The 14,768-nt window shown below is 51.8% G+C and overlaps 1 protein-coding gene across 1 annotated transcript; it reads left to right on the forward strand.

Moving 5' to 3' along the window:
* Positions 1-6,095: 6,095 nt before the first annotated feature.
* On the forward strand, positions 6,096-14,119 carry KRT84 (keratin 84). The gene is made up of 9 exons (XM_040488053.1): positions 6,096-6,672; positions 7,843-8,051; positions 8,655-8,715; positions 9,200-9,295; positions 10,226-10,390; positions 10,560-10,685; positions 10,791-11,011; positions 11,462-11,493; positions 13,141-14,119. Exons 1-9 carry the CDS (start codon positions 6,121-6,123, stop codon positions 13,482-13,484), a joined length of 1,806 nt encoding a protein of 601 aa, XP_040343987.1. The 5' UTR covers positions 6,096-6,120; the 3' UTR covers positions 13,485-14,119.
* The last annotated feature ends 649 nt before the right edge of the window (positions 14,120-14,768 follow it).

A 14,768-nucleotide genomic window follows, 5' to 3' on the forward strand; every position in this document is an offset into this window, starting at 1 on the left:
ACAGGGGGCAGGCAGTTGGGCACGCAAGAGCAAGGCCTCCCAGCATCCGTTCCCACTTGCAGCCCTGGCACTATGGGCCAGGCCCTAGAGCCCTGCTAAGAAGCAACCTGCTGATGAATATACAAAGCTCTGAAAACTACAGGGGTGCTTTGGCCTGGAGTCAGCGAAAACAGAGATTCCAATAGACCACCCACCTCCAGCTCACAGATGGCTCCCTGAGGCCCAGGAAACACCCCATCGGAATAAAGGAGGGGACGGGTTCCCCACCCTCACTGTGAGGTGGGCTCCCACATGCCTACCGTCCCTTTGGGATTTCCCTTTCAGAGGGCAGAGGCCCAGGGAGAGAGGAGGCTATCTGAACAGTCCACGAGGCAAAACTGGCCCCAGTGGTGGGAGACCCAAGCTCTGTCCTGGAAGGGAGCCCGGAGGCGTGGGCCATCCCCCTCCAGACTGCCCACCATGCAGTCCCCCTCAGTGTTGTGCAGCACCACCCCCATTCTTCCTCCCTCCCCCCACTAGGAGCTGACTCAAGGCAGATGGGACAAAAGTGCCTCCTGGTGGTGGCCCGGTGGTTCACATTCCATTCACCTAGGCACCTGCACCCAGGGCCAGCCCTGTGCAGGGAGGGTGCTTGGGATACAGACAGGATCTGCGAGACCGTCGTCTGCCTGATGTCTGAGTTTCGCTGCATCCCTCTGGGCCTCGGGAATCCAAATCCTGGCCTCTTCCAGAGCACCCCTGTGAAGACAGGACGGGAACAGCCCAAAGGGGCCTGGGGACAGTGGAAGTACCCAGAATGAAGCTCCTTGTTTCCGTGTCTGTCTCCCCAGAATGTCTCCTATTTCTTTGTCCCTCTCCTCACCAGGACCTCCCTTCTCCCCACGAGGCCCTTCCCAGCCCCACCTCCTCCTCCCTCAGGTCCCCTCTGCCCTGCCCCGACGGCCCCTTGTCTGGCCAGGATCCCTTCCTCACCCCAGTCCTCTCAGTGGCCCCAGTGCACCCGCCACTGCTGCTCTCCACCAGGGCTTGGACTGGGGGAAAATGGCCTCCGAAGCAGCCCTGCGAACAGACCAGGGAACAGGATCGCTGTGTCTGCTGGAAGGCACCCAGCTGGGCCCCAGCCATCCCAGCAGCTAAACGCGGTGCCGGGCACACAGCAGTGCCCAGCAAGGCTGTAGAAGCACCTTGACCGGTGCACCTTCCAGGAGCGGCATTTTCACCCTGGTCAGGTGACAGCTGCCTGGGCAACGTAAGGAATTGGGATTACACCTGAGAAAAATCCTCCTGCCTGGAAGAGTGGGGATCCCCAAACAAGAGGGGTGCTCTGTCTCTCCGGGGGAGGTGTTTAAATTCCATCCAAGTGTCATTAGTCTGAGAGGGTAGAGGAGTGGAAGGCCTAAGCAGGGGTGGGCTCAGCCTCTCCCCACCACTCCCCTCTTTCTGCTGGGGGACTCCCAAGCTTCCCTTCCCACAGGGGGGGTTGCAGGTCCTAGCATGAACACCTCCCAGGGAGTGTCTTTTTCCAGCACAAACTTGTTTCGGGCAAAACGGAAACATTTGGAAGAAGGCGGCTTTAAGCAAAGCCTCTCAGCCTCTGGGATTTCCCTGTCCTTCCCTCCCACGCACGCACACAGCCACAGCACGCCCAGGGTTCCCAGACCCAGGACAGGGCCTCTCCCCATGCTTCAGGGGCTCTGCCTCCCCCCACGGCACAGAGGGCAGATCGCTGGCACCCGTCCCACAGCCATCCTGGGAGGAGCCGTGGCGGGGCTCAGCCCCCAGATCTGGGGATTGCACCCGGACTGACTGACAGCAGCAGGAAGGAACTGTCAGGGCAGCAAAAGCTCCCGCCAGCCCAGAGTTTCCAGGGCACCTGCTGCCTACGTGCCACCCCCCTACCCTGAAGAACCTGCTGAGGGTTGTGTTCTGCATCATCTGGTGGAATGACACCTCAGAACTATAAACTGCTGATGGTGATAGCTCATTCCAGAACCGGAGTTATGCCTGACTGGTCCCACCCGCCCCGCCTGGTCAGGCCCGCAGGAAGCAGAAGCCAAGGACAGCCCCAGAATGGCTGGGCTGGCGGGTGATGAAAGTGAAGTGTGACTGTGGTGCGGGAAGAGGCGGTTGCTGGATAGGAACAGGGGTGGCCGTCTAGCAGGGAGGGGAGGCTTGTGCAAAAGAGACGGGAGGGGCAGAGAGAGGGAGGGAGGGAGGAGAGCGAGGGGGAGCGATGGACGGCAGTGACCACACCAGCTGCCACAGCGTTGCCCCAGACATTTTCATATGTATCCCCACAATACTGTGAAGGAAAAGGAGGTGTCAGTCCATTTTACGGATGAGAAAACTGAGGCTTAGAGAGGTTAAAGGACTTCCCCCAGGTCACCGGTATACCCCAGAGGGGGCATGTTTGCTGCCCAACACTGTTCGAAACGACCAGTGAGCAGTGATAGTAACAAGCAGACTGACATGCAGTCGGTTGTATTATAGTTTTGAAGTTCTCTACAGACAAGAACCCGCAGCAGAGCCCTGTTCCCCATCTGCCCTCGGTGCACCACCGTCCAAGGTCACTCTGCTGGCAGGTGGCAAAACTGGGAATGAACCCAGGTCCATCTGACTCCAAGGACTGTGTCAAGTCCCTGTCGTTGGCCTGGCACACTCACCGGTGTTCTCAACGCCTCTTTCCCACTTTCACATCCCCAGGGTTCCTCCATTCTCCTTCCCAACCACCTAGATCCCCTTACTCACAGCCCCAGAGGCCAGACCTGGAGGGCAAACTGGGTTGGGTCCCCAACAAGCACTTGAGATTCTACCCCACCATCATCCTCAGGGCCATGCCTGTCCATTTTGGAGCCCAGAGTCTCCTCTTCATGAAATATCTCCAAAATTAAATGCTCAAATTCCTCTTCTTCCTACTTCCTGCTCCTTTCTCCCCCTTGTCCTGCTTTGAATCTTTGAGGTGTATTCATGCATTCTACAAAACTAGGCATTCCCATCATGTGCCCCACTCTACTAGGCCCTGGGGGCACAGAGTGCACAAAATGCACAAGTGCCTGCATCCTGCAACTTGCATTCCAGCCAGGGAAGGCAGAAGACCAGCAAGCAGACCCCTACAGGAGAGGCCCCCTGACGGCAACAATGAGAGGAGGGATCGGGAAAGCTTGGGGAGGGGACTTTAGGGGATGACCTATGAGCAAGGACCTTGAAGAGCTGAGGGACTGGGCCACGAAGCTCTTTGAGGAAAAGAAGTTCCCAGTGGAGAAACAGCAAGTGGGAAAGTGTCTGAGGCAGGACTTTTCCTGTCTGTTTCATGGACAACCAGGAGGTCAGGGTGGCTGGAGCCTGGTAAGCACCCAGATGGATAGAAGGAAATGAGGTCAGTGAAAGGGGACCATAGACTTCTGCATGCCATTTACTCAGTGGGATGGGAAACCAGGAGGGCATAGAAATGACATGATCTAACAGGTTTTTAAAGGATCACTCTGTGCTGTTAAGAAAGACTGAGGGGGAAAGGGAGACTAGCTGGAGGGCACACCAATGGGCCCTGTGAGAAGTGATGGGCTTGGGCAACATGGTAGCAGTGGGGTGGTGAGAGGGAGTAGGAATCCTGGAGTAGGATTAGCCAATGAATTGAATGTGGGCTATGAAAACAAAGCAGAGGAACCAGGATGATGCTCAGATTTTTGGCCTGAGCTACTGAAGGGATAGTGAGCTTGGCAAGTAGAATGTATTTAGTGGGAATGGTATTGGGAAAACAGTGTTGGATACATTAGATTGAGACACCTATTTGATATCCAAATAAAGATGTTGATTATTAAAATGTAAGTGTGAAGGACAGAAGGGATGTTCACCATAGCGATATGTCTTGGTAGTCATCAGTGAATAGACAGTTTTAAAGACATAAGACTTGGGGAGCCTAGGTGGCTCAGTGGGTTAAGTGTCCGACTTCAGCTCAGGTCATGATCTTGCGGTCCATGAGTTTGAGCCCCGCGTCGGGCTCTGTGCTGACAACTCAGAAGCTGGAGCATGCTTCCGTTTCTGTGTCTTCTCTCTCTCTCTCTCAAAAGTAAATAAAGATTAAAAAAATTTTTAAGACATGAGACTGTATGATGTCACCAAGGGAATGCATGTAGATAAAAATGTGAACAGGTACGAAGCTTGGGCCCAAGGATGCTGCAGTGTGTAGAGGTTGGGGATACGATAAGAAACTGGCAACTGAAAAGAAGCTGTCAGTAATATGGCAAGACAATCAGGATAGCATGCTGTCTGGAAACCAAAAGAAGAAAGGATTTCAAGGAAAGGGGAATGATCAACGACGGCAAATATAGCTGAGAAGGTAAGTGAGGGCTGAGGACAGACCACTGAAGTTAGCAACATGGAGATCACCAGTAATCTTCACAAAAAGAATTCTCTCGTTATTACTTTCCTGCTTCTCTCTTTACTCATGCACCTGATAGTTGGGTCTATGGAATGGAGTAGTAAACTAGGAACAGAGGGAAACTTCCTCAATTTGATTTTTTAAAAATCTACAAAAAACCTACAACTAACATCATACTTCATGGTGAGAAACTTGAAGCTTTCCCACTAAAATTAAAAATAAGGCAAAGATGCCCCCTTTTACCCCTGCTTTTCAACATCATACTGGAAGTCCTAGCTAATTCAGTAAGACAAAAGGAAATAAATGCTTGGAATAGGAAATAAATAGAGCTTGGAAAGGAAGAAAACAGTGAAGCCTCAAGCTGGATGGCTCAGGGCAAAAGCACACACTTCCCTCCAAGTAGAGCCCCAAGCATCCTAAAGGATCCCAAGCATACAGTCAAGCACAACAACCACCAGGCACAGGGCAAGTAGAATGAACCGTGTGTCACACTACGATAGAAAAGGCAAACACTTGTCTTTGGATCCTGAAAGAGCTGCAATATTGATAACAATGATAATATCCAGTTGCTTATAACTTTCATTTTCTGTCCAGATGCTTATTCTTTGTCTCCCATCCAAGTACTAACCAGACCTGAACCTGCTTAGCTTCTGAGACCTGATGAGATCAGGTGTATTCAGAGTGGTATGGCCATAGGCCAGACACTTATAGCTTTGGATCTCTCCAGCCTAACCAAAGATTCATCAATAATGCAAGAAACCTGCACACAAGACTATAGATCAGCCCTAATGTGTATTTGGGGGGTTCAAAATCATGTGGTTAACTTTCCACACAGGTACATGGCCAAACCATTGGCATGCTTTGGCCTCAAATTATGCCATGGAAGTATTGACTAGTGGAAGTCCTTAAGCTAAATCTTCCCCCACCATTGAGACTGTCTATCTGTGTTCCCTCAGCATCACGCACATTGCCTGGGACAGAGTAGGCAACTGATAATTTTTGAATGAACTAAAAATTAGTGATTTAATCTTTTCTGAGTATCTCAAATCAGACATGCGCCTGTACTAACCCAAATGAGCTTTCCTGAAGGTTCAACTCTTACATAGGCAGCCAGACTGGAGCATGGAGAACAGATAAGGCAGTACAAAAGGTTTTTGGTCTATTTAATCCATCTATAGAGATGCAATAAACCATATTCTTGCCATACCATTTGTTACTCAGAACTGTGCAGACCCTGTCTTTTATGTACCCCCCCCATCTATTCAGGAGTTTATATCTGTATGGATGCATCCTTTTGAACCTCTTGCTGGAGTTGTTACCAACCTAACTTTCTGGTGGTTAGCCACAGTAACAGTGAAAAAGTCTATTGGATTTATGACCAAGGCAAATTAATGTCCCCATAATGGCAATTGTGGTGGACTTGTGGGAAAAAATAAGACCATAATGTTTGTGTTTATGTGTTTTTAATGTTTATAGGTTTGATGTTGTAGCCCTGATCTTGAGGAGAATAGGTGTGTCTGAGATTAGCTCATTATTAATAAACTTACAGGCATGAAGAGTTTCTGCTAACTACCCAAGCTCATAAATGTGTCCAAATGGATTTTTTTTGTTTTTATGGGGCCAATCCTCAGATCCCCAGACACATAAAAGGGGAAAGAGGGATCCACTAGCCTCAGAGGGACTCCCAGCTCAAGCCTGCCCCACTCTGCGATCCCTGCTCTGTCCTCACCCAGGAAGTCATCATGTCTTGCCGCTCCTACAGAGTCAGCTCTGGTCGCCGCATGGGCAACTTCAGCTCTTGCTCAGCAGTGACCCCCCAGAACCTGAACCGCTTCCGGGCCAGCTCTGTCCCCTGCAGGAGTGGGCCCGGCTTCCGGGGTCTTGGCAGCTTTGGTAGTCGGAGTGTCATCGCTTTTGGATCGTGCTCACCCCGGATGGCAGCAGTATGCCCTCGTCCCATCCGCTGTGGAGTTGGCTTTGGTGCTGGCAGTGGGATGGCCTTTGGCTTTGGTGATGGGAGTGGTGCTGGTCTGGGCTTTGGGGCCAGTGGTTGTGTTGGTCTGGGATTTGGAGCCAACAGTGGCCTTGGTTATGGCTTTGGCGGCCCTGGCTTTGGCTACAGAGTTGGAGGAGTTGGAGTCCCAGCAGCCCCATCTATCACAGCAGTGACTGTTAACCAGAGCCTGTTGACCCCCCTCAACCTGGAGATTGATCCCAATGCCCAGAGGGTGAAGAAGGATGAGAAGGAGCAAATCAAGACCCTCAACAACAAATTTGCCTCCTTCATTGACAAGGTACTTATAACAGCTCAGTCTCTGGGTCTGGGATGGTGAGAGCTAAAATGCATTGGGGTGTCCTCTCCCTTAAGAAGAAACAGCCCAGGCCTGGGGAATCAACCTTGACCCAGAACCTTCAGGCACCACAGTATGATTTCTGGTGCAAAACAAGGACAAACTTGAGGAAATGCTGCAAGGTGGAATAGACTAAGACAGAGGTTGTGTCTTCTTGAGGAGAGAGGAGCATCCAGCCAAATCTGAGGGAATCTGGACAAACTAAGACCTACCATCTAGTCACTTAGAAATATCTCCCAAATAAGCTAAAAATTAGGACTTTGGACAGATGTTGGCTACATGTTTAAAAGGTTTTATCCTTTGAGATCTTGGTGCCCTTTTTGAGATTGTCATAGCTTCTGAGGCTGTGTGACCACATCTGTTCAGGCTCAGGAAAGTGGAGTATGGAGTAATTTTTGCACAAAACAAATAACGTATACTCCCCATGTGGGGTACCCAGGTTCAGCTGAGTTGCCTAGATTGAGAGAAATAGTAGGGAACTACCAGAGGAAGTCATGATGGTCAGACTCATGAGAGAAACAATGATGTGGAACTGACATCCCACAAACCATGTCTCCATGGAGCAGGAATGCTCTGTGTCTGAGAATAGAAACTCACCTCTGTGAGCTTCAGGTTCCTCATCTCTGAAACAAAGTGTTGGAGCAAATGATCTCCAAGTTCTCCTCCAGCTGATGGAGCTCTTCAATTCTCAGCTGATGGAGTATCCGGGATGGTGGGTATGACTTATGACCTAAGAATTCCTACCTCCTAATGCTTTATCCCACCTCAATATACTTTACTTTGCTCCTCATTCCCTGTGAGAGATGGCCAATATCAGTTTTTAGATGCAGGTAAATCCTTGCTCCCCTTTCTTGGAGGGTAGAGGCAAAATGGTACTGTGGTGCTTTGGTTTGAAAGTTTCTGTTTAGCTGAGCCTGGCTGAGCATGAGGAGGGGGTCACAGATCTACTCTTCCAGCTTTTACTAAGCTAGAGGATGAATGAAAAGCCAACAGGCAAGAGGACAATGTCAACATGAGGCTGAGAGTCATCTATGGCCACCTGAAGAGCCGGTCAACGTGTAAGCGACTCTATCAAGCTCTTCAGGTGCCATTTCTTTGACCCTGTGGATTTAGGTGCGGTTCCTGGAACAGCAGAATAAGCTCCTAGAGACCAAGTGGAATTTCCTCCAAGAGCAGAAATGTGCCAGGAGCAACCTGGAGCCCCTCTTTGAGAACTATATCACCAACCTGCGGAGGCAGCTGGATGTAGTGAACAGTGACCGGGCCCGGTTTGAGGCTGAGAGAAACCACCTGCAGGAGGTCCTTGAGGGTTTCAAGAAGAAGTAAGTGGCATCTGGACTGCATAGACCAAGGATAGGCAGGGTTTGGTCCCCCAAAGCAGCTGCCAAGTTCAGATAATAGCAGCTGGACAGATCAGAGTTGAATGCTGGTTTCAATACTCAGCCTAGAGATAGCAGTGGGGGAAATGATATGTAAGACAGGAGGGGGATGCCCTCTGTGGTTCCTGAGTAAAAACTAGTCTTGGTATTGGGCATGATTTGTCCCTAGTCTTGCCTGTGGGAATGGGTCCATTGACTCCAGAAAAATAGTACTCAGGTGCAACAATGAGTTGGGTCCTACATCCTCTATGTTCAAGTGCAGTGACTCCAAGTCTTTTCTAGCAGAGGAGCATAGAGGGTCCACATTTTCAGACCCCAAATCTAATTTGAGAAAGTAAAAAGAATTTGGAAAAACTGAGGGTCACAGGCTCATAAAAGGTCTTAAAGATGAGACAAAGATGAGATGTGAACATGTAGGTGCCAACAAGGACCCGTGCTTCTGGATGCAGCAGAGATGTTTCAAGAGGCTCACTGGGGAGAGGAGAGTAACTGGCTCTCAGTTCATAATGAGAATGAGAATTCACCCTCTCCATCCTTATCATCCAGGTACGAAGAGGAGGTAGGATTCCGGGCCAACGCTGAGAATGAGTTTGTGGCTCTGAAGAAGGTAAGGGAGAGCCATAGGTACAAGCAAACTTCTCCTCCAGACAGCAGAATGTTCCAAAGATACCTTCTGCCCTGGAAACTGCCCAGGCAGCCCTGTGGAGTCTGGGACCACTCGCACAGAGTGGGACCTCTAAGGTCATAACAGGTTCCCTTTGGAGTTCCAATTTGGCCTCAGATTATTTAGGACTGGGTCTTCATGAGAACAGAGGTCTGAAGAGATGACCTTTTAAGAGTCTTAGATTATCCAGATTCTCCTTGCCTCTAAATAAGCATCAGAAAATGTCTACAGCCCCCAGGGGAGTTTTCATGTTGTAGTAGGGAGAAGAACAATGGTCACTAAGCTGCATTCCAAGGACTCCACCATCCATCGCAAGGCTGGCCTGGCCCAGTGGGGACTGGCCTGATTTTCCCACCCATCTCCAGACCCTGCCAAGCTTAAACGGTGTACAAGTAATGGCCATTTTATCCTTCTCTCTTTTATGTAGGATGTGGATACATCTTTCTTAAATAAGTCTGATCTAGAGGCCAACGCAGATACCCTAACTCAGGAAATTGACTTTCTCAAAGCCTTATACATGGCGGTAAGCATTCATCCCCTTCTGACCTAAACAAGGAGATCAGTGTTTGGCCTGAACTCCCAGGAGGAGGTGGGGGGGGGAGGGGTGGTTCATCTGGACTGGCATAATTTCTAACATTTGGTATTACACATCTTCCTCTCATTCAAATCTATATCCTCTATATGTTGATGTGTCTACAAACGGATAAGGGAAGGTAAGCAAGCAGGCTTCTTGGCCGCCTGACTCAGCTCTATGATAAATTCCTTGGATCTATGATCTAACTCCTTATTGGCCAATCCAAAGACTGGGGTCTAGGAGTTTCACTTCCTCTCTACTGGTCAAAAGACTCCAGAAAACTGATTTGCTAGGAGGTGTAAGAAAAATTGTGGTTGACCTACTTAGCTGGATGAATTAGTTACGTTTTGCTTTGCAAGTGGTCTGTTTGGTCGGGTACAGAGCCAGCCAGTGTTAATGTCTGGCTCCAAGTGGAAAGGCTGAAGAAAGCTCCCTCTGGAGCCCTTATAGTCCAAGCCCCTGGTTCTATTAACAACTTGGGATATAGGAATTCCTAGACCACCATGTTCTAGAATATTATCAACTCTCAATGATCCATGAGCAGCACAGCCACTTTGTGGATATGCCAGGGAGAAGTTTCAGCCCTAGCACAGCTCTCACTCCCCTCCACTGAGCTCCTAGGCACTGTGTATTCACCTAAGCAAATGAAGTGTGAAAGGGAGTCTTCAAGTATATAATGAGGGCTTAAATTCAAACTGAAATGGTTTGCAGTTCATGTCCTTTCCTTTGCCCTCGGTTTGGATGGTCCACTCCGTTGCTTTGATCTGAAAAAAGGAGCAATGCTCTCTGCTCCTAAAGCCACTCCTGGGGCCCCTGGGGCAGAGTCCCGGCCACTGATGGGATGCTGAGCCCATCTGTCTCACTGATCCCCCAACACAGGAAATCCAATTGCTGCAGTCACACATCTCGGAGACATCGGTCATCGTGAAGATGGACAACAGCCGGGACCTGAACTTTGATGGAATCATCGATGAAATCAAGGCGCAGTATGAAGAGGTTGCCAGGCGCAGTCGGGCTGATGCTGAGGCGTGGTACCAGACCAAGGTGGGTGGCAGAATGGGGGGGGGCACTGAGGAAGAGGTGTGGGCAGCCTCAGAGTAAGACTCATGTACAATGGAGTGGACGCAGCAGAGGTCTAAGGCCCCCATCTCAGCTGGGGCTGTGGTCTTGACTCAGACTTTGGATCCTCATAACATCCCTCGCTTGCCCCCAGTACGAGGAGATGCGGGTGACAGCCGGTCAGCACTGTGACAACCTGCACAACACACGGGATGAGATCAATGAGCTGACCCGCCTGATCCAGAGACTGAAGGCAGAGATTGAGCACTCCAAGGCTCAGGTGGGCAAAGGAGAGGGGAGGAGACGGAGGGGGCAGTGTTTCTAGCCCCACCTGGGGATCTGCTAGTCCCTGCCAAAGCCCACCTGCACGCTGCCCTTCCTGCAGCGGGCCAAGCTGGAGGCTGCGGTGGCCGAGGCAGAGCAGCAGGGCGAGGCGGCCCTCAATGACGCCAAGTGCAAGCTGGCGGATCTGGAGGGCGCCCTGCAGCAGGCCAAGCAGGACATGGCCCGGCAGCTGCGAGAGTATCAAGAACTGATGAACGTCAAGCTGGGCCTGGACATCGAGATCGCCACCTACAGGCGCCTGCTGGAGGGCGAGGAGATCCGGTGAGAGCTCTCCGAGTGAGGTCAGACTTAGGCATCTAGAAAGACTCAGTGGGGGAGGGGACCAGGTGAAGAACTGCTAACTTGAAGTTAACAGTCTCTTCTCTGCAAACATTAGTCCCCTTGCCCTCACCAAGGAGCTAGAAGACGGTTCTAGATTTTCGCCCCCCAAATGCGAGTTTGTAGACAGGCTGCACCGGAATCGCAGGGAGTTCTGCTTCACTGATTATCTGTTTAAAAACAATAATAATAACACATTTCCTCAAATATTTTGATTCAGTGGTTTTGGGGCAGAGTCTAGGAACGTGTACGTTTTTTCAAAGTTCCCGGGATGCTTGTACAGCTAGGGGTAAGAACCACCGGTCCACTCTGCCAAAAAAGCCCTTCGGAGAGCAAGCGGGTTTTCAGGGAATAGCACTGCTTGTGAGCTGACTTATTCCTTTCCATCCCCAGGATCTGCGAAGGTGTTGGACCAGTAAACATATGTAAGAACCTTAAGTCTTTTCCTCTTCGCATTTCTCTCCTGGGGCTCTGCAAATTTCCTTTCAACCCAGGCCCACGTTGGGATCAGGAGCCCATGGCTGGGCTGGCCATGACAGTCAGGGAAGCAAGGACCAGCAAGCCTTGCTGGACTGGGGACATCGCCTTAGCTGAGGTCCAAGATCTCCCCAGAGCCTTCCTTCCCCAGGGTTAAGCAATCACAAAGGTGTGCAGGGCCTAACAGATGGGAGAGCGTTCTGGAAGAGAGTCTGCCTTTTTCCTTTGAGTGGCCTTGCCCTTCAGGGACAAAGGCCAGAGACAGAATGAAAAGATCCGTGCCAACGAGTTGCCCCATGCCCATGGCTGGGGATGGGACAAGAAGGAGCAGATGTCTCCCAGTTGCTGCTGCTGCTGCTGCTGCCAAAGTATTGTTTGTGGCCGAGCGTACAGGGGGTTACGCTGGGCACTGCAGGGTGGGGGCACAAAGACCAGGAAAGACCAGCCCCTGCTCTCTAAAATTACAATCTTCTTCGGAAGACAAGCCCTCTCCACTGTCCACCTAACCCTCAAAGCCCTGAGGAGATGAATAGGCATTAGTACCCCCTTTTTTATTCACTTAGAGAAGATATGTGGTTTGCCAGAAGCCACAAAGCTAGATTTCTGATCCAAAGGTTTAAATCTACACAGGTGCATGGCGGAGCTGAATGCTATCCTGGGTGGGTCAGGTAGTCACAGCTACTTGTCCTCGGATGTCCCTGCCGTCAGAGAGGGGGAGGCAGCAAGGAGTGGCTTTCTGCAAGAGGTCAAGCTTGAGTGAAGGTCACAGATGGTAGGAAGGATTCTGGTGAAAGGAGAGGAAAGGAGGGGCGCCTGGGTGGCTCAGTCGACTCAGCATCCGACTCTTGATTTCGGCTCAGGTCATGATCTCATGGTTCATGGGATCGAGCCCCGTGTCGGGCTCTATGTTGACAGAACAAAAGCTGCTTGGGATTCTCTCTCCACCCCTCCATCTCTCTCTCTCTCTCTCTCTCTCTCTCTCTCTCAAAAATAAATAAACATTAAAAGAAAAAAGGAGAGGAAAGGACTGGGAGCCCTCTCCACAGATGGGGCTGAGCTAAGGAAGCTTTAGTTGGATTGGCATCCTGGGGTACAGAGGTAGGCCCAGGGGATACCAGAAGGCTACAGAGCAGAGCCATCAGTGGGTGGGAAGAGAACTGACTAGCGACTCCTGTTGGAGGGACAGTGTGGGGACCACCAAGGGGCATGATATAATCAGGAGAGAGAAGCCCCAAGCTTTATAGGAGCTACTGCTCCGGTATCTGGATAATCCAGCTCATACCCAACCTGACTTCAGCCATATATAAATGACAGCCAATTTATGGCTATATGCAACCTGGGGGATTGGCTGAATTCTTCCATTTTAATCTGAATGTTCAACTTCAGTTGAGTCACGGCCTTTGAGTCACCCAGACAAGAGAAGGGAAAAATGGGTGTCATCTGTGTGGACGATAGGGACCACTTGCCCAGGCCACTTCCCCTGATGTCACCAGTCCTGTCCCCTCCTCCGCCCCCCTCAGTGGGGAGACCACTGGAGGACTGGGCCCCAGGAGTGGGCAGCCCACCTCACTGACAGTTTCCCCTCTCTCCTACAGCCGTGAGCAGCTCCCGGGGTGCCATGGTGTGCGGGCCTGAACCCCTGGTCGCCAGCTCCACCCTCTCCCGTGGTGGGGTCACTTTCTCGGGCAGCAGCGGCATCCGGTCCAGCAGTGCCTGTGGCTCCAGCCTGGGTGGGACCCGGATCGTCACAGCCGGCGGGGACCTGCTGAATGTGGGCTCCCGGGGTGGCTCTGTGCTCACGGGCGAGGCCTGCGTCCCCAGCGTCCCCTGCCCGCTGCCCACCGAAGGGGGCTTCAGCAGCTGCAGCGGGGGCCGCGGCAGCCGCAGCTCCAGCATCCGCTTCGTGTCCACCACCACCTCCCGCCGGACCAAGTACTAAGAGGCCAGTGCCAGCCAGCCACTGCCCAGGGAAGAGCCATCTCAATGTCACCTGCTTCTGTCCCCAGAGGCGTCTGGACTCTGGGCCAGAGGGGACTCCAGCTACCCCTTCCTGCCAGGAGGCCGACGCTGCCCTCCCCAGGGATTGATCCGCCCAGCCCCTGTCCTCTGGGGGGATTTTCTCACTACCTAGACGCTCTGTCCGCAGCCCCAGTACACTGGCTTCTCCCTGACTCCCCATTCCTGTCCTTTGAATCACTCTCCACCATTGAACAGCCTGAAGAAATGTGCATTCAATACAGTCACACAAATCAGTGCGCCCGGGAGAAAAGGAACCGTCCAAAGCCAAAAAGAATGTGCTTGGGTAGCATTGCCACCCATGCCTTGGACTAATTTGGAGAATGGAGAGTCGGCTGTCTACACTGCAGGCGTCTTTAGCCCACTGTCCTTTGCTTCCTTCTTCTTCCTTTCCCTGGCAGGAGAAGGTTCTTTCCTTCTCTTCCTCCCCCAGAAGGACTCCCAGTCCTTCGTGGCCCGAGGATCTCTAAGTCCCCTGAGATGGTTCTTCTCCAAGTGGCAGATGTCCTAGCTGCTTCTCTCCCAGGGTCATTGGTTTAATTCCAGCATGTGAGTGCACGAGGTGGGTGGGGTGCAGGTGGGGAGGTGGGCTCTGCTGTGTTGCATGTGCCCCGTCCCTGTGGGTGGTGTGAAGGAGGCCCAGCCCTGTCCGCTGTAGTGGGGTTTATGTCTACAAGCTCCAGGGAGGGCCTGGGTGGGGGGACAAGGTGCCTGTTTATACTTTTCTTTGCGTTGCTGGGTTTTCAATAAACTTGCCAAGCTAACATCACCAGGACTCTGGCCTCTCCTTCCAGATCACACTGCTGATGGGGGGAGACTGCCTCCTAGACTCCACCAGCCCAGCCCCCTGGGGACTTGCCAAGGACAGAGGCTGCTGTCATGGGCACAGAGGAGGCACAGAGGAAAGAGGGCTCGGGACCCTCCCTGGAGGACCTCGCAGCTCAGGGAGGGAGGGGAAAGATGTAGCAAAGGCCCTGAGAACAAGTGCCCAGCAGCCCACTTCTCTCCCGGCGAGAAGTGCCCTGTACCTCACGACCAACACAAACCCTTCTACCTGTTCCCCAGCTTCCCCATCCCCACTTCTTCTGGGATCATTACAGGACCCTCATCCTTCTGTCCTCACTCTTGTCTCCAACCGGCTCACTCACCATGACGCTGTTAGGAAAGCCTTACTCACATAGAAAACTGATCATGGCTCTCCCCTACT

This window comes from Herpailurus yagouaroundi, unplaced genomic scaffold (genome assembly GCF_014898765.1).
Source record: "Herpailurus yagouaroundi ecotype Mexico unplaced genomic scaffold, PumYag 166, whole genome shotgun sequence".
In the NCBI taxonomy this organism is placed as follows: domain Eukaryota; kingdom Metazoa; phylum Chordata; class Mammalia; order Carnivora; family Felidae; genus Herpailurus; species Herpailurus yagouaroundi.